At 44.6% G+C, this 19,597-nt stretch overlaps 1 protein-coding gene across 1 annotated transcript in view; it reads right to left on the bottom strand.

Moving 5' to 3' along the window:
- Positions 1–276: 276 nt before the first annotated feature.
- Positions 277–19,597, bottom strand: part of FGF9 (fibroblast growth factor 9) — a 71,424-nt gene continuing 52,103 nt past the window's right edge. The window contains exon 3 of the mRNA XM_061628559.1: positions 277–2,216. Coding sequence (XP_061484543.1) covers positions 1,971–2,216 — 246 coding nt within the window. The 3' untranslated portion in view covers positions 277–1,970. The remainder of the gene's footprint in view (positions 2,217–19,597) is intronic.

The following is a 19,597-nucleotide window of genomic DNA, read 5'->3' on the forward strand; positions in this document are numbered from 1 at the left end:
TGTTGCAAGATCAATGTCAGAACCGTCCTTTCAGTCATTTTAGGCACTGACTGCAAACCAAAGAAGAAGGCATCACTCACATGGAGTGCAACGCACAACATTCCAAACTACATAAAATCCAGGCAACGACTAAAGCCAGGTTGAGCTGATTGCATTGCTCCAAAACCTTGTACATTTCCTCTGCACAACTGCACATACTTTTTGTTGAAACAGCACACACAGTGCATTGGACCACAGTCGTTGTCAGCATTTCTGCCTCGGTTATTCCCAGGGGTTTATGACAAAATCTCCTTTCTAAGGGCAAGTTCCAAAATTATAACCACCAACGAAAGGTATGTTTGCACTATTTATGTTACATAATATTAATGACATGCATTACGCAGTGGAGCCTGCATAATACACTTCAGGAACATTTGAAAGATAGCTTCACGAAATAAAACGAGTATAGTACTTGCCCCCTCATTGCAATTCTCAATAGAGATTTATTAGTTTCATTTTGCAAGAGTCTTACTTTAAGAAGGGTGTTAATATGGATTATGACAGTTCACACTGAAAGCATTTTTTCCATAAATGATGTTACAGTAATAACCCCTATGGAACTTGTGTCATTTCAAAGTAGATAGTCAAGTGCACAATTAAACAAGTTTACAAGAGTGAACCCTGCCCCTGGCCTCTTGTACTACTTGTGAAAACCTTAAATTAGTACAAAATGTCAATATTAGGATGTTCCTGGCATTCTGCTTAAATAAAAAGAGCATATTTATCATTTAGCTTTGGTATTATCTGCAGTAGATTTGAACAAGTAGAATATATACCAATCCTTATATTCTTTTCTCTCTTTTCTTTCTTTCTTCCACAACTGTGAAGCTTACAAAGATGGAATAAGTCAACTTACCAAAGAGGAAATATTACAGACACAGAATTAAAGTTTTGAAGACCCAGTTTTATCTTTAATCCTCGGGGAGGGGGGAGAGGAAGAGGGGTGGAAGTTTAAGCTATGAAACAAGCAGTCAGAAGAGTGAGCACTCTGTGTCATGAGTGGTGTGCATACTTTTACAATAATATGGGCACAAAAGAGATTGTCGCCTTTAGTACATTAAGATCACTAGATTTCTTTTTGCCTCCATGCACCTTTATGTTCAACTTGCATGAATTTTATCACAGGTTCAAGAGCAGCCTTCACTGTCGAAATGTTTTACAGAGCCTAAAGCTTCCAAACTGCCTATCTGGCCTGTACATATTTAATTAAAAATAAACTCTATATAATAAATAAATATATAAAATAAATAAAATGTTGCCTTTGGAATTTCTATAAATAAATTTAAACCTTTTTATTTTTATTTTTTATTTTTATTTTTTATCTTTTCTTGTTTTACCTAAGAGGTCTTTGCTTTTCACTCAGCAAGGGATGACTCCCACTTGAGCAGTCAAACCAAAAAATAAGTCTCTTTTTTTTTTGTTTTACTAAGACCGTGCCCTCCATGCCTCCTTTTTTTTCTTTTTATAAATGCAGTGTACACTTGAGCAGGCCACCAGCCAATATTCCTGATGAGTCAAAGTATGGCAGCTATGCTGATATAGGATGAAGTACAATGGATCAAAAAATTTAAAAGCGTGTCTTGTTTCCCAGCATGCATCAGGCCTTTCCCCCTCCCCCTTCCTTCTTGCTTCAGCTTCTCCCTTTCATCCTCTTTCTTTTTTCACTCTCACACGTTCTCACTCTTCCTTCCTTCCTCTCATAATAAACCAAGCAAGCGGGCATAGGCTCTCCTCCAGGAAGACAAACCCTTTAAGTGCAGAACAAAATCAGCATGTTCCATCCAAGCCTCCATCATACATTATGCATGCGACAAAGTTTGGCAACAGTGGAGCTGATGTGATGACACAGCTAATCAATTATGAACCCACAGCATGAAACCTTTTATAGTGGTTACTTTGTTTTAAGGGCTCAAGTGAAGGAAATGTCTTTGTCAACTTTGGCTTAAAATATCCTTATATAGTTCAGGGACTTTCTCAGGATCCACCGGTCTAGGTAAAAAATGGGTGAATTTTTGATGCCGTTTAGTCCTAGTCCCTTCTCTTGGAGACCCATCTTTATTTAATGCAACATAATATCGTCGTCCAGTGTCCACATGCTTATATAGATTCGAGGAATATGTGTTATACCAGTTCTCTTCAAATTGTTCTCTGAACACACACTCCTGGGTTAACTTTTCCTGTGAACAGAAACAGAAAGAGAGAAAAGGATTAAAGAATTAGTAATTAATTAATTAATTAATTTGCCAAGCACCAACTAGAAAAACCAGGGGTTGCCATTTTGTAGTGTAGGGACAGCCTCCTTCCTCTCCTTCCACCTCCCCATACGGTATCAAATTATGTTTGATTATCCCTCAGGAACATTTGTATTCCTGGCCAACTCACTGGCTCTGCACCACAAAAGGGGAACTTCTGGCCCTCCAGAAGTTGTTGGACTCCACGAACAAGTTGGGGAAGGGCTGTAGCCCAGTGGTAGAGAATCTGCCTTGCGTGCAGAAGGTCCCAGGTTCAATCCCTGGCAATTCCATGAAGGGCTGGGAGAGACTCCTGCCTGAAACCCTGGAGAGGAGCTGCCAGTCAGTGTAGACTGAGTTAGATGAACTGATGATCTGACTCAGCATAAGACAGCTTCCGATGTTCCAGCTTGTTATGTACTTATCAGTCCCCATCAGCATGGTGAATGGTCAGGGGTGATAGAAGTTGCAGCCCATCTGGGGGGCCAAAGTTTCCCCATTCCTGCTCTATACACTGAAGGATTGTTGTAATTACATGAATCCATATAGATTTGTGAGTCCCAGGTACAAATTATAAATGTTACCATTGCTGTAAAAGGAGGCTAACCTTTATTGATAAGATTGCTAACATCAGAATACAAAACAAAATTTTCACCCGAGAAGTGGGATGGCATCCTCTCCCAGTTCAAGCAATGTGGTTTTGATTTCATTTCTACACATTCTTTTCTTTTCATGCAAATGACTGGTAACTGACTGTAATTATTTCAGTGTGAATGTACTAATTTAAGCTTGTTAGCAAATAATTTATGCCACTATAAAGACTGTGAATTGGCCAGGAGGCTAAATTGAGCCTTGCCTAATTGGAAACTGGAATATCCCTTTTTCATCCCCACTTCAAGCACTGCTTCGGAAATCCTTCTTTAGGTGCCCCTGCCTCATAAGACAAGGCTAACAGCAACCAGAAGAGGACTTTGTCAGTGGTGGCACCTCTTCTGTGAAACTCCCCATAGAAGTTCATCTAGAGTCTAGCTGTAGGGTTTTTTTGGTTGCAGACAAAACATTTTAATTAACCCAGGTTTTTTAATTCCCTGGATTTTATCCTGCGCTCAAATGTCCTGATACTGTCAATTTTTAAAAATGGTTCTTGCCGATTTAAATTCTTTATTGCACTTTGGATTTTTTCATCAATCAACCTGACTCCGCCAAACCCTTCCACACTCCTCCCCCACCCACAGCTGGCCTTAAGGGTGGGCAAGCTAGGTAGATGTCCTTGGCACCAAGCTGAGGGGGGCACCAAACTGAGCTCAGTGGCTGTTTTTTTAATGTACTGTCTGCAATGAGCCAGGGTGGCAAAAAGCTACTGCCTGTAGCCTGTTTTTCAAGGTTTTACAGGTTTTTTGGATACTAACTACAAAAATTATCTTTCTTCAATTAGCTTTAAAGTATGTTTCTTTTACAATTTCCGCTCTGATGTTATTTGTGCTAGGTAAAAATGAGTGGAACACAGCAATGTTACTGAGCACTTAGCACTTCAACTACTATAAACAGTACATAAATAATAAAATTAAGCCATAAGCTGTAAGAGGCCAGCTGGATACATTTTGATTTATAATGTTGATTTATTGTTTTTAAAAATATAAATAATGGATATTCTAAAATAAAGAATGATTACTAAAAGGAACTGCTACAAAACCTGTGATAGCTAAGGAAGGCGTGTTTGAGCTCTGGAAAAATTGGCAGCAAGAGCCATTTTGTGTGTGTGCTGAACATAATAAAGAGTATAGGCCGTAGGGTTGCCAGGCCTGTCCTCCAAGAGGTCTTCTGTATCTTTAAAAGTTGTGCAGGGGAAAGGGAGAATGCCACCTTGTGGTTTTTCTCATTACAGAGTTGCAAGAACACCTGCACTTGGCTGACTTTCTCTTCTTCTAAAGATACAGGATCAGTCTCAGGCCATGGACCTGGCAACCCTAATAGGCCTACAACTTCATAAGAGTCATCCTTTGAGAGCTATCCACACCAGGTGACAGAGAATTCATTGGAATCCTAGAATTGGAGCAGCAGTACACTGAAAGTTGAGCAGCAAATAAGAGAGAGCTCACTCTGGGCCATGCTGGGAGTAGCAGGGTCTGTTACACTGTGTTGTTCTGCAATCCTGCACAAGCCATACAACTTGGTAACACTGCAAGCTGCAGGGCTGCCCAGAGGAGGGCAGCTGGGGCCATTTGCCCCAGGCCTCCACAAACCAAGGGCCCCCTACCTTAGTTCCTGTGCACACCATTGGCCCCTGCCCTGACCCTGCCACATTGCTCACCAGAATCCTTCATATTTAAAGTTTTCATAAAAAGAGGAAATGGAATATCAGAGTGTAAAATGGCACTGAATCTGAACATGTAATTGTGACATAATGGGACCTTCCACAGGCCATGATGAAGTAAATATTTTACATATGTGTATGAAACAGAACAGATGCTAATTTGAGGCTTAATCTGGCTGTAAAAAGTACCCTTGAGAAGCTGGGGGGGGCTGCTTATTAGCTAGGCCTGCTGCACAACTGTAAGGGAGTCTAAACCAATCATAGTGATGTAAAAAACTTTTTTATGTCTGGACAGCAATAGAGACAAGATTGGTCAGGCCTGCTTATGACTGACCCAGGCTAAATAGCCCTGGTTACAGAGTTTGTTGCAAGGTGAGAAGGGACAGGGGAGGCTTTAAGGAGGGATTCTGTGGCAGACTAGGTGACCTGTTGTTGTTACAGAAAGAACTCCACGCCCACCGCAGAAAGAATTCAAGTAGTAAGCGAGTAAGTGAATGCCCCCAAAATTTCCAGATAAGGTGCTACTGGAGACTAATTCTCTGTGGCAGTTACCACAGGGAATAGCGTAGGAGTGGTGTGAGGCCACAACTTAAGGGAGGGATCCTTCCTGAGTGAGCAGTGGAGAAAGCCAGCAGTAGGCCAGAACCAGAAAAACCCATGAGACTGAGCCCCAGGAAGCAAAAAATGGTCTGCCAGGTGTCTGGAATTTGGAGGAGGTACTCAGGAGATCCCTATTCCCTTATCCTCATTTAAGGAAAAATGAAGCACATTTATCATTCTGCTTGATCCCAGGGCAAGGAGGAGCTGCAGGCAAACATTCTCACATGTAGTCTATGCATGCAATAATTCTCACATGTGGCCCTCAGCTTTGTACACACATGCACACACATGTAGCAGGCAACAACATCATAACTGCACCAGACCCCATAAACCATTTGGGTGGCCCTGCAAAGCTGATCACAGGGTGGCTCCAAAAGCACTCCAGCCCTGCTCCACCTGCACAAATATAATCCACCTTTGCTTCTTCAAGCAAAAAAAATCTGGAATGGAATTTTTAAGAATGGCAATATAAATAATAGCAATATTAACAACAGATTATTATTATTATTATTATTATTATTATTATTATCCAGCATCACCAATCATGCCGCCTGACAAGATCAGCCACACAAGACCTTCTCTCGGTCCCACCAGTTAAAGTAGCTAGGCTGGTGCGGACCAGAGAGAGGGCATTTTCGATCATGGCTCCCACCCTCTGGATTTCCCTCCCATTCGATCTTCGCCATGCCCCCTCCCTGTCAAGTTTCCACCGGACCTTGAAAACCTGGCTGTTCAGGCAGGCCTATGGGATTTCTGGGGTAGGTTAGTCTTTTAATTGTTGTTATTAACTGGTGTTTAAATTAATTATCGATTACGGCCCTTTCTTGGTTTTTATATTGTATTTTACTGTATTATGTACGTCGCCTAGAGTGGCCGTTCATTCGGCCAGATAGGCGACTCAAAAATAAAATTTTATTTTATTATTTTTATTATATTATTATTATTATTTATTACATTTGTATGCCGCCCCATAGCCGAAGCTCTCTGGGCAGTTTACAACAATTAAAAACATTAAAAACAAATATACACATATACAAATTTAAAAACACTTTTAAAAAAAAAACAGTTTGGGGGAGATTCCTGCCTGGCCAGCTCTGCACCTTGAACACAAGCCCATCTGTCCATTCAAGAACATGAAGGACAGTCTAGCAGCAAAAGTGGGTAGCTCTCTTCCCTCCACCCTCAAAGGCAGCACTCTTCCTCGTCCATTTCAACCAGAGGCTGGTGGTGAGGCTCCCCTTCAGAGCCTTCCTCTGCAGCCACCTCCTGTGTCATAGTCATCATTGTTATGCTGTGGGTTTCCATAAAGTGTAGGATACTAAATGTTATAAACAAACTTACAGGTGGCCCAGTGACGGTGGGGTGAGAGTAGATTTACAAATGTTTACACAGGCAAGCACTTTACCCATGACCACCATTACATTGGTTTCAACCGAAAATCTTTAGACAGAAGCAATACCAGTGGATCTGCCCTAAAAAGCTGAAACAACAAGAGGTAAGAACTGAATGTGTTCCAACAGCCTCACATATCCTATCCAGAGAAAAGAATGCAGGCAGCTTTGTAATCAATGTCTTCTTTATATTTGTTGAATAGTCTTTAAATACAGCTCTTGTGGTCTAACCATTTCTTGGAGCAATTTTTAAAATTACTTTACGTTCTTTCAATTGCAGAAGCAGATGCTAAGTGGAAGTAGAGTATGTTGGGCTCTATCTTGGGGTGGGGGCATAAAATACATTGAAATCCAAGTTTTTCCGCTCTCTGCAAGCAAATTAGATCACATGATGTACACTGCAGAACCTCCTGGGTGTTAAAAACAGAGAACGTCTTACATGTATTTCTGTCCTTTTCTGAATCAGTTAATTAATCATAAATACTCATAAGGTAATTTGAGAACAAGACACATCATTTAAGAACACTTCTCTTTTTCTCCAGAAGAGCTCCTCCCAAGTTTGGGCCCCCAGCTGTTGTTGGACTACAACGCCACCATCCCCAGCCAGTATGGCCCATGGTAAGGGATGATGGGAGTTGTAGTTCAGTAACAGCTGCGGGCCCAAAGTTGAGAGAAGCTCTACCGGAAAAAAGAGGAGGGGAGCCACGCTTGGGGAAAGGCTACTCTAGAAGGTTTAAATCAATTACAACAATACTGCAGGATACCACCAGGCTGCAATGCAAATCATATGCTTTCACAAAATGGAAACAAGTTATGTGAGCATCATAGTTAGTTATTGGTGATTGGCTGATTTCTGAAATCAAATGTGGAAGTTTAATTGAAGTCATTAACTATAGATGAGATATATTGATTGTTTGTAGAGTGCCAGTTAATTGATTGGATTTATTTATTCATTTTGACTAGTTTCACCTGATTTGCACATACAAAGGTTTGGGGAGATATTTTAAAAATACAAAAGAAGATCCAACTCTAAAGGCTATGATAAGAAGTTCTGCCCGTACACTTAAAACTTTAAAAGGCACATAACTTTTCCCTCTCTTAGGCAGGTTGAAGAGGTGTTTTCACAAGATTATTACACCATGCATAAACTGAAGGCCACCTCATGTTGACCAGTTCTCATGTAAAAACGTGTCAAGTGAATTGACCTTAGAAGAGCTATAAGATTTATCCATTCATTTATGTTTAGACACATGTGATTCACAGGATTTTAATCACATTTGTCTAATGAGAAATGAAAATAAAGCTGGTGTGCTGTAGAAAAACCTGGAACAAATGTGCTAGAAACCCCTCTCCCTTTTTTGAATTTCCATAGAACTGGAACAAAACAGTAATTATAATATCAAAACTTTCAACCTGCCCCATTCAGATGCTGCCATGTGTTAGTAAAATGAAGGAAAGTACAACATCACAAGGAATTCTTTGATGAGTAATTTTGTAAGCTCTATCCCTGTGGAGTAAATCATTTAAAATGTATGAACAGAAACATAATGCACCCAAATGTGCAGATGTCTGCAATTTACTTCATTCCATATTATGGAGCACACTTCCAATAAAACATCTGCTAATTTAGTTCCAACTAATGAAAAGAATAAACTGATAACGTATATCTCCCTCTTTAATTGAAGGCCTCTCAGAGGCACTTTTTGCAAACTGTTTTGAATCTGGAGGAGGAAAACTGAGCATAGTTACTAATTGAATGTCAACAGAATCAGCTGTCTTGTCAAGGATATCTCCTAGGATAACCATTGCCAACCTGATACCCTCCTGATGTTGTTGGACTAAGATTCCCATTAGCCCCTGATGGGAGCTGTAGTCCAACGATATCCTAGGCTATCCTAAGAGATTTTTGAAACCAGGTGATGCAGTCCACACAGTGGCAGCTGATGGCTCCATATCAGTGGAGCAGTGGAATCCACTCCAGGTTTTAGTCAGAACTTTCAAGTAGCTGTCCAAGGTGGATTCCACTGCCCCACTGACATGAAGCCACCAGCCACCACTGAGTCCACTCCTGGTTCCGTGTGGCATCCCTGATTTCAGATCCACTTCTAGATTTTGTATAGCAAAAATTGTTATCTCATGAAAGAACTGCCCCAGACAGCTTTGGCTATGGGGCGGTATACAAACAACATCCTTGAAATGTTCCTTGTGATATTGGAGAGAACTGTCCCCTTCAGGGTCCAAGCTTGGACACTTATCTGCAACAGATCTGATTAGAAGAACAGCATTCCAGCCTGCCATGTGAAAAAGCACTCTGGAGTGCCTTCCTACAAGTAGGAATAGAAACTGCTTCAAATAATTTAATGTTCTTTGAAAGGAGGATCACTGCTTGTGAAGTGTACACTTATTCCATGCTTGCCTCTGGTAAACAAGTGTTGCAAGTTTGTGTATGGTTTCATAAAAAAATATGCCCATAATTTGGAACAGCCTCCCAAGGAAGGTATGTTGGGCTTCATCAGGGCCACAGCAGTAGAGCATCTGATTTGCATGCAGTAGGTCCCAGGTTCAATCCCCAGAATCTCCAGGTGGGGCTAGGAGAAAATCCTGCATGAATTCCTAGGGAGCCACTGCCAGTCAGTGTAGACAATGCTGAGCTAGGTGGACCAACGGTCTGACTCAGTATAAGGTAGCTTCCAATGCTTCTACATTCCTCTCTTTTAGGGAAGCACCAAAGGCAGTTACAAATCAGGGCAATTGTCCAGAATGTTAAACATAAGAACATAAGAACAGCCTGCTGGATCAGGCCAGTGGCCCATCTAGTCCAGCATCCTGTTCTCACAGTGGCCAACCAGGTGCCTGGGGGAAGCCTGCAAGCAGGACCCGAGTGCAAGAACACTCTCCCCTCCTGAGGCTTCCAGCAACTGGTTTTCAGAAGCATGCTGCCTCTGACTAGGGTGGCACAGCACAGCCATCACAGCTAGTAGCCATTGATAGCCCTGTCCTCCATGAATTTGTCTAATCTTCTTTTAAAGCCATCCAAGCTGGTGGCCATTACTGCACCTTGTGGGAGCAAATTCCATAGTTTAACTATGCGCTGAGTAAAGAAGTACTTCCTTTTGTCTGTCCTGAATCTTCCAACATTCAGCTTCTTTGAATGTCCACGAGTTCTAGTATTATGAGAGAGGGAGAAGAACTTTTCTCTATCCACTTTCTCAATGCCATGCATAATTTTATACACTTCTATCATGTCTCCTCTGACCCGCCTTTTCTCTAAACTAAAAAGCCCCAAATGCTGCAACCTTTCCTCGTAATGTTGCCTTTAATGAGGATGCATTGATGTTGCTGTGGATTTAAATTTTGTTGTCATCACTGTTTGTAGATTATTTGTTGTTTCACTACCGTTTTGTTTAGCTATTATTTATTTATTTATTTATATTATTTCTTAGAAAGGTGGGATACAAGTGGGATATTTGAAATAAAATTCAGACATGCATACGTAGTTTTAAAACCTGTTTGTCCAGAAGCAACAGAGGACCAAAAAGAAATGTGTTGGGGGCTGATACCTCTCTGAATCTGCTGAGCAGACCTCTTGAAAACTATTAACAGTCTTCAGTTTAAATCTACATGGAAAGAGGAATCTCCACAAGGAGAGACCTCCTTCAAGGAGCAAGCTTGCACACCCCTCAACAGGGGCCTCCAGTCCAGAACCTATTCACACAATTGGAAATCTAAGTAAACGCAAGATGAGGCAATGGGCAGTCATTTGCCTGCCTTCCTCCAGCCCCACCTCTTCTCAATGTGTGGAGATTGATTTATTGCATTTATATCACCACTTTTCCTCCAAGGAGCTCAAGCTGGTATACATCTCTCCCTCTCCATTTTATCCTCAAAACATCCTGTGAGGTAAGTTAGGCTGAGAGGTAGTGAATGGCCCATGGTCACCCAGTCAGCTTCACAGCCGAGTGGGGATTTGGACTCTGGTCTCCCAGGTCATAGTCCAACACTCTAACCACTTAGTCACACAGAGATGGGGAACATTTGGCCCTCCAGACTTTGCTGGAGTACAAATCCCATCACCCCTGACCGTCACCCATTCTGTCTGGGTCTGATGGGAACTGGAATCTGGAGGGCTACAGGCTCACAACCCCTGCTCTGAAAGGATATAGGTGTATTCATTCCAATATATTCCCAACAGATATTACTGGACTTTGGCTGCAATCCTATGGATATTTACACAGGGGTTGATCCCACTTAGTGCAGTGGTACTTATTCCAGAGTAAACATACATAGGATTGCACTGTCTGAGGAGAAGCGAAAGGATTCAACATTTCTATTGTATGGATGTTGTAATTAATGCACATATATCTGCTTTAGATTGTGGGTGGGTCACTCCCCTTCCCCCCCCCGGGATAATCTGCTGGGAGCTGCAGTAAACATGGGCACACTGGTTTCATTTCCCAAACTGCCTTTAAATGTTTTTAGATGTTTTTAACTGGTCTTACATTTTTAATGTGTTTTTATTTTATTTTAAATTGTGTTGTTTAAACATTTTGATGTCTGCTGCCCTGGGCTTCTTTGGGAGGAAGGGTGGGATACAAATTTAATATAATAAACAAATAAAATAATTCACCCACATTGCGTTTTGTGGTTTTGAGTTACATTGGATTTGGGCCAGAAAGTAGACTTTTGACTATAACTCTTCTTCCAGGCACACATGGGCTCTGAGGGGCTTTTAGATTTTGATTTAGTGGGGCTACTCTTCATTCTGTTTGGATTTCAGCATTTTAAATCAATACATATGCTTCTGCTTGCATTTAATCATTTATGTAAACCACAAAGATGTGTAAAAGAAAGAAGCCTATGTCTTTAAGCAGTCTATGCAATTAAAGAGTCCGTCCTTCCTCCGGGGTTTATCCCATTTTTAAAAATCACAACCCTGTGAGGCAGGTTAGGCTGAAACACCATTTGATGAGATTCATTGCTGAGCAGAGATTTGAATCCAGGCCTTCCCAGCCCAAGACTAACAACCCATCTACTCCACCACATTGACTGTCATCAATTTAATAGCAGCAAACTTTGGATCAGATAGTATTTAATGAGATTTGATTTCTCCATCTTGCTGTCAAGTTGATGGGCACACAATTAAAATCCACAAACTAGCATTAATATTAGTTCTTGTTCCAACGACAGCAGTGGGGAACCTCAAGCTCTCCAGATATTGCTAATCTACAACTCAGCAGCCCTAGCTAGCATAGCCAATGGCCAGGATGATGGGACTTGTAGTTCAGTAACATCTGGAGGGCCATAGGTTCTTCACCCTTTAATAGGAAATTCCATTACCCAGCCCTGAGCAAGAGACCTCAAGTTGCATGTTGGCTGTATTTTTCACACATGCACTCATTCATGAGTGCTTACATGCCATGGTAGGTCATGTTACATGCTGCTGGCTATTAGGTTTGAGGGAGAAATTCAATTATGTATTTAAAGCCAAATTTATCAAATTTGCACTTTCTGAAACAATATGAGAACCAAAACACAGCCACACTTTGAAATTCACACTTCTTCAAATTTTGCAATGCAGTTCTCCAACCGATCACTGTTTACAAAATGCATATGTTAGGGGAAAGTGTGCATATATTGGTGAAAAAAGACTTGCCTGGAAGTCACAGCCCCTTGCTTAGATTAAAATCAGCCAAAAGCTTAAACAACCCCGCCCCTCGCTCAGGAAGGAAGCCTGCCTTCCTGCCTTCAAAGGAAGGAAGCCTGAGATAATCCTAAAGAGTTAAGCCCCAGCTGATAGTTGAGCCATCAGCCTCAAGTAACACATCATTGGCTGGCAGCAGTAGCTGGGAGGAACCAGCCACACATATAAAGTCAGAGCACCCTAGCGAGGGAGCCTGCTCCACGAGCTAGCGTCAAGGCCCCAGCTGACAAAGCGTCAAGGCGAGTTAAGCAGCAGAGCGAGTTCGGCAGCAGGGCGAGGAGGCCAGGGCCCCCCAGTCTGCCCGTCTGTTCCCTGACCTCAACTAAACCGCAGTCTCCAACCCATTGACGTAATAAACCTTAAACAAAACTATGCAGGTAAGAAGCCAGCAGGGGTGTGGGGGCTTTCCAGTGTTTTAAGATATTTTAAGTTTATCATCTACTTTGACTGTTGAGCTGGTTCCACCCTGTTGGGTGAATACTGCTGATGAATGTTTGTGAGAGGCCTCTGTAGGCCATGCTTTGTTATCTATGATTCAGCAGTCTTGAGTGGAGGAGGACACTGATTGAATATAGCCCAACAGGAGAGCTGATAGGCTGGTTAGGCTCTGGGCGCGGCTCGGGGCGGCTGGCGTGGAGTGGCGGCGGCGAGAGAGCGCCACACGGAGCGGCTGAGTGTGGAGTCCTGCCGGAGACATCCTGGCCTGGTGGTGGTGAGAGCATCGCTGGAGGAGGCATCCTGGCCTGGCGGTGGTGAGAGCACCGCTGGAGGAGGCATCCTGGCCTGGCGGTGGTGAGAGCACCGCTGGAGGAGGCATCCTGGCCTGGCGGTGGTGAGAGCACCGCTGGAGGAGGCATCCTGGCCTGGCGGTGGTGAGAGCATCGCTGGAGGAGACCAGGCTGTCATTATGGCCCGGCTGGCGGCGACGGCAGCAGCAGGAGAACGTTGTGAAGGACAGCACCTCCTGCAGACGCTGTGGTCGTGCCATCGCCTGTCGTTACCTGCTTGCATGCCGGTCCTGCCGCCAGTGGAGTGCCCGGGCACGGTGCTGCTCGTGTGGGCGTGGTGCCGTCTGCTGCTGCTACTGAAGTGTTGTTATGCTGTTGTATGTTGGAAGAGGACTAATTTTAACGTTGGTTGTGTTGTGTACATGTGTGCATGGATTAGTGTGGTGTGAATATTGTATGATTGGTTGTTTTGTGGTATGAAGGTATTGAATGATTGTTTATGTATATGTAGTCGCATGATTGGAAGGACTGACTAACCCTACTGGACCTGATTACCCATCCCTTAATATTTTTTACAACATCTTTGACCTTTTCAACTGGGCTTGTTGATTGATTGCAGAGGAGATAGGGGCATGTGTAAACCAGGGAGGGAAGAGGAGGGAGGGGTTGGGGGCCAAAGTATAACAAGATTGGGCGGCAGGCGCTGGAATGGTGCTGGGGGCAGACCATGTCAACGGAGAGGAACAAGGGATAGATACATAATATCCATCCCTTGTTCCAGGTCTGTCCAGAACCAGAAGGAAGCTGGGGGACGCAGGATTCCTACTGACCTTCGACTGCTGATGTGTAATGCCAGGTCTGTAGCACAAAAAACATCTATCATTCATGATTTGATCTTGGATGAATGTGCAGACCTGGCATGTATTACGGAGACCTGGTTGGACGAAGCCTCAGCTTCTATTCTTGGGGCTGTGTGCCCACCAGGCTTCCGTTACGCACAGCAGCCGAGGGTCGGAAGGCGGGGAGGGGGAGTGGCAGTTATTTATCGAGAATCGTTCTTTGCCAGACCTCCCCTTCGTGGGACTAGCTTTGTTGATTGTATGTACTGGAGGTTGGGCTCGAAGGGCAGTTTAGGGATCCTGCTCGTGTACCGCCCGCCCCGCTGCACGGCAGACTCCCTGGCCGAGGTGCTCGAGGTGATCTCAGACGTGCGAATGTTGTCCCCGGAGCTGTTAGTTCTGGGTGACTTTAACATACACGCTGAGACCACTCTCACTGGAGCTCCTCGGGATTTCCTGGAAACCATGGCTTCCTGGGAACTGCGCCTTAGTAATACTGAGCCCACCCATGTAGCCGGTCATACTCTTGACCTTGTATTTGTCCCGGGAGGGGAGGGTAGCGTGCTGAAGTTAGGGGCTAATTCTTTTACCCCTGTGTCATGGTCAAACCACTATCTGGTAAAGATGGATTTCTCGATGCCGCATGCCCTCTGCAAGGGTAAAGGTCCTATTAGAATGGTCCGCCCCAGACGCCTGATGGATCCAGATGGTTTCCTGACAGCGCTTGGGGAATTGGAACCTGCTGAAGGTCGCCCGGTCGATGCCCTGGTGATGGAGTGGAACGAGAGGATCGCCGGGGCGTTAGACCGAGTGGCTCCGAAACGTCCTCTCCCCCTGAATAGAACTCAAGTAGCACCATGGTACACACCACGGTTGCGTACTTTGAGACAGGAGGTGAGACGACTAGAGCGCCGGTGGCAGAAGTCGCGCTCCGAAGATGCTCGGACACAGGTTAGAGCAGCAATAGCTGCCTACCAAGTGGCGGTAAGGGCAGCAAAGAGGGAATTCTTTGCTGCCTCTATTGCATCAGCTGAGTGCTGTCCCAGGAGGTTGTTCCAGGTGGTCCGAAGCCTGGTCGGTCCAGTTGCTCAGGAACCCTTGGAACAGTCTAAGGCCTCCTGTGACAAATTGGCAAAGCACTTTGCTGATAAAATCGAACACCTGAGGAGCTCGATTCCGTGCGCCGTGGATACAGTGAGTGAGCTAGAGTTAACCAGTTGCAAACCGGTCAAATGGGATCGATTCCGGCCTCTTCCTGCTGAGGATGTGGACAAGGTGCTCTCATCTGTAAAGCCTACCACTTGTCTAAATGACCCTTGCCCATCGTGGCTCCTTATGAGCTGCAAAGAGAGATTGGGTGAGGGGATCAAGGCAATGGTTAATGCATCCTTGCAAGAGGGTGTTATGCCACTAGCCCTCAAGGAGGCTATTATTAAACCCATCTTAAAGAAGTCCTCCTTGGATCCCCAGATTTTAAACAACTTCCGCCCAATTTCAAACTTACCATTCTTGGGCAAGGTCATTGAGAGAGTGGTGGCAAATCAGTTGCAGACACACTTGGATGAAACGGATTATCTAGATCCATACCAATCGGGTTTCAGGACTGGACATGGAACTGAAACAGCCTTGGTCGCTCTGGTAGATGATATGAGGAGGGCACTGGATAGGGGAGAATTCACCTTCCTTGTCCTCCTGGATCTCTCAGCGGCTTTTGATACCGTCGACCACGGTGTCCTTTTAGATCGCCTGGAGAGTTTGGGATTGGGAGGCACGGTTTTACGGTGGTTCCAGTCCTTTCTCTGTGATAGGCACCAACAGGTAGCATTGGGTGACGAGGTTTCAGACCCTTGGCCTCTCAATTGTGGTGTGCCACAGGGTTCTATCCTCTCTCCCATGCTATTTAACATCTATGTAAAGCCACTGGGAGAGATCATCAGGAGATTTGGGCTGCAGTGTCACCAATATGCGGATGACACTCAGCTCTATCTCTCATTTAAATCTTCACCAGAGACGGCTGTGGAGACCATGTCCAAGTGCCTGGAATCCGTGAGTGGATGGATGGGCAGGAACAGGTTGAAGTTGAACCCTGATAAGACCGAGGTACTACTTGTGGGAGACAAAGGAGGGTTAGGAGATGTTGACCTGGTGTTTGGTGGGGTGAAGTTGCCCCTACAGGACCAGGTCCGCAGCCTCGGGGTTGTTCTTGATTCCAAGCTGTCCATGGAGGCTCAGATTTCGGCTGTGAGCCGGGCAGCTTGGTATCAATTACACCTTATACGTAGGCTGCAACCCTACCTCCCTGTTCAACAGCTCCCGCTCGTGGTGCATGCCCTGGTCACCTCTCAATTGGACTACTGTAATGCGCTCTACGTGGGGTTACCCTTGAAAACGACCCGGAAATTACAGCTTATACAGAATGCGGCAGCGCGCTTACTTACCAACAGCCGCCGACGGGATCACATCACGCCAGTGTTGTTTGACCTACACTAGCTGCCGGTTGTTTTCCGGGCCCAATTCAAGGTGTTGGTTTTAACCTTTAAAACCCTGTACGGTTTCGGCCCAGCTTACCTGAAAGAGCGCCTCCACCACCACCAATTATGCCACCCAACTAGATCAGCCACACAAGGCCTTCTCTCAGTCCCTCCAACCAAAACAGCTAGGTTGGTGGGTACTAGGGAGAAGGCCTTTTCTGTGGTGGCCCCCACTCTCTGGAACTCCCTCCCATATGATCTTCGACATGCCCCTTCCCTAGATGTATTCCGCAAGGCCCTGAAGATGTGGCTATTCCAGCAAGCCTTTGAGGTCATTGGGTAAATCACCATGATTCTGTCATTTATCGTATGTTGTTATTATAATTGCTTTTATATGTATTGATGACTGTCCAGTATTTTACCTATTGTTATTAATGTGATTACATCTGTTATTATTGTATTTTATCTCTTTTAATGTACGTCGCCTAGAGTGGCTAATTGCCAGATAGGCGACAAACAAATTAAATATTATTATTATTATTATTATTATTATTATTTTGCACCGCCTGCAGCATGTACGACTATCTGCCTGTTGGACAGAAGTCGTGGGTGTGCTCTCGGTGCAATGAGCTCCTGGCTCTCCGGGAACGACTTCATTGCCTTGAGGCCAAGGTAGTGGACCTGGAAAAGCGGAGAGAGGCAGAGAGGTGTGTGGAGGAGGCCTTCAGGGACGTTATAGCTGTGTCCCACTCCAACGATGATAGCTCTCCTGCTATCATGGAGAACGATGGTCTCAGGGAAGGAGAGCATCCAGCTGAGGAAGAGGGAAACGATCCCTTAGAAGGGACCCATTCCTTGGGGGATGAGCAGCTATCCTCTCGTGCCGAGGATATATCTCCAGGGGGTGGAGGGATCCTTGTAGTGGGTGATTCGATCATTAGGAACATAGACAGTGGGGTGTGTGATGGGCGTGTAGACTGCAAGGTGTTTTGCCTGCCTGGTGCGAAGGTTGCGGATATCGCCCGTCGTTTAGATAGTTTGGTAGACAGTGCTGGGGAGGAGTCAGTGGTCGTGGTGCACGTTGGCACCAACGACATGGGGAAATGCAGCCGTGAGGTCCTGGAAGCAAAATGTAGGTTGCTAGGTAGGATGCTGAAAGCCAGGACCTCCAAGGTGGCTTTCTCTGAAATACTACCGGTTCCACGCACAGGACAGACAGACAGGCCCAGCTTTGCAGTCTCAATGCATTGATGAGACAATGGTGTTGGGTGGAAGGGTTTGGATTTGTTAGGCACTGGGGAACATTTTGGGACAAGCCGGGCTTGTACAAAAGGGACGGGCTCCACTTGAACCAGAATGGAACCAGACTGCTGGCACTTAAAATTAAAAAGGTAGCAGAGCAGCTTTTAAACTGACTGAGGGGGGAAACCCGACAGGAGCTGAGGAAGGACCGGTTCGGAATAAACCTCCCCCCTGGGATAAAAACCAAAGAAATGATGAAATTGTAAAAGGGGTAGGCCTAGAAGTAGGCAGTGTGAGAGCAGGGGCACAGGATATAAATTCAGAAGAGCAAAATTACCACAGGCATAACCACAAGTGCCAAAGACACTTGAAGAGAGACACTGCTTACAAGTGCCTGTACGCTAATGCTAGGAGCCTCCGAACCAAGATGGGAGAACTGGAGTGCTTGGTCTTAGAGGAGAGCATTGATATAGTGAGCATAACGGAAACCTGGTGGAATGGAGGAAACCAGTGGGATACGGTTATCCCTGGATATAAACTATATCGGAAGGACAGGGCAGGACGTATTGGTGGCGGAGTCGCTCTATACGTGAAAGAAGGCATTGAATCCAGCAAGATGGAAACCCCAAAAGAGGCAGACTCCTCCACAGAATCGTTGTGGGTGGTGATACCATGCCCCAGGAGGGACTTAATACTGGGAACGATCTATCGTCCCCCTGATCAAAATGCTCAGGGAGACCTTGAGATGAGATATGAAATTGAGGAAGCATTCAAACTAGGAAATGTGGTAGTAATGGGTGACTTCAACTACCCGGACATAGACTGGCCGCATATGTGTTCCAGTCATGACAAAGAAGCAAAGTTTCTAGATAGTCTAAATGACTATTCCCTAGACCAGTTGGTCATGGAACCGACCAGAGGGACAGCAACCCTGGACTTAATCCTCAGTGGGGACCGGGACCTGGTGCGAGATGTAAGTGTTGTTGAACCGATTGGGAGCAGTGACCACAGTGCTATTAAATTAAACATACATGTAAATGGACAATTGCCAAGAAAATCCAACACGGTCACATTTGACTTCAAAAGAGGAAACTTCACAAAAATGAGGGGATTGGTAAAAAGAAAGCTGAAAAACAAACTCCAGAGGGTCACATCACTCGAAAATGCTTGGAAGTTGTTTAAAAACACTATATCAGAAGCTCAACTGGAGTGCATACCGCAGATCAGAAAAGGTACCGCCAGGGCCAAGAAGATGCCAGCATGGTTAACGAGCAAAGTCAAGGAAGCTCTTAGAGGCAAAAAGTCTTCCTTCAGAAAATGGAAGTCTTGTCCGAATGAAGAAAATAAAAAGGAACACAAACTCTGGCAAAAGAAATGCAAGAAGACAATAAGGGATGCTAAAAAAGAATTTGAGGAGCACATTGCTAAGAACATAAAAACCAACAACAAAAAATTCTATAAATACATTCAAAGCAGGAGACCATCTTGGGAGACGATTGGACCCTTGGATGATAAGGGAGTCAAAGGTGTACTAAAGAACGATAAGGAGATTGCAGAGAAGCTAAATGAATTCTTTGCATCTGTCTTCACAGTGGAAGATATAGGGCAGATCCCTGAACCTGAACTAGCATTTGCAGGAAGGGATTCTGAGGAACTGAGACAAATAGTGGTAATGAGAGAGGAAGTTCTAGGCTTAATGGACAATATAAAAACTGACAAATCACCAGGCGCAGATGGCATCCACCCGAGAGTTCTCAAAGAACTCAAATGTGAAATTGCTGATCTGCTAACTAAAATATGTAACTTGTCCCTCGGGTCCTCCATGCCTGAGGACTGGAAAGTGGCAAATGTAACACCAATATTCAAAAAGGGATCCAGAGGGGATCCTGGAAATTACAGGCCAGTTAGCTTAACTTCTGTCCCTGGAAAACCGGTAGAAAGTATTATTAAAGCTAGATTAACTAAGCACATAGAAGAACAAGCCTTGCTGAAGCACAGCCAGCATGGCTTCTGCAAGGGAAAGTCCTGTCTCAGTAACCTA

This window comes from Rhineura floridana, chromosome 5 (genome assembly GCF_030035675.1).
Source record: "Rhineura floridana isolate rRhiFlo1 chromosome 5, rRhiFlo1.hap2, whole genome shotgun sequence".
Classification (NCBI taxonomy): Eukaryota; Metazoa; Chordata; class Lepidosauria; order Squamata; family Rhineuridae; genus Rhineura; species Rhineura floridana.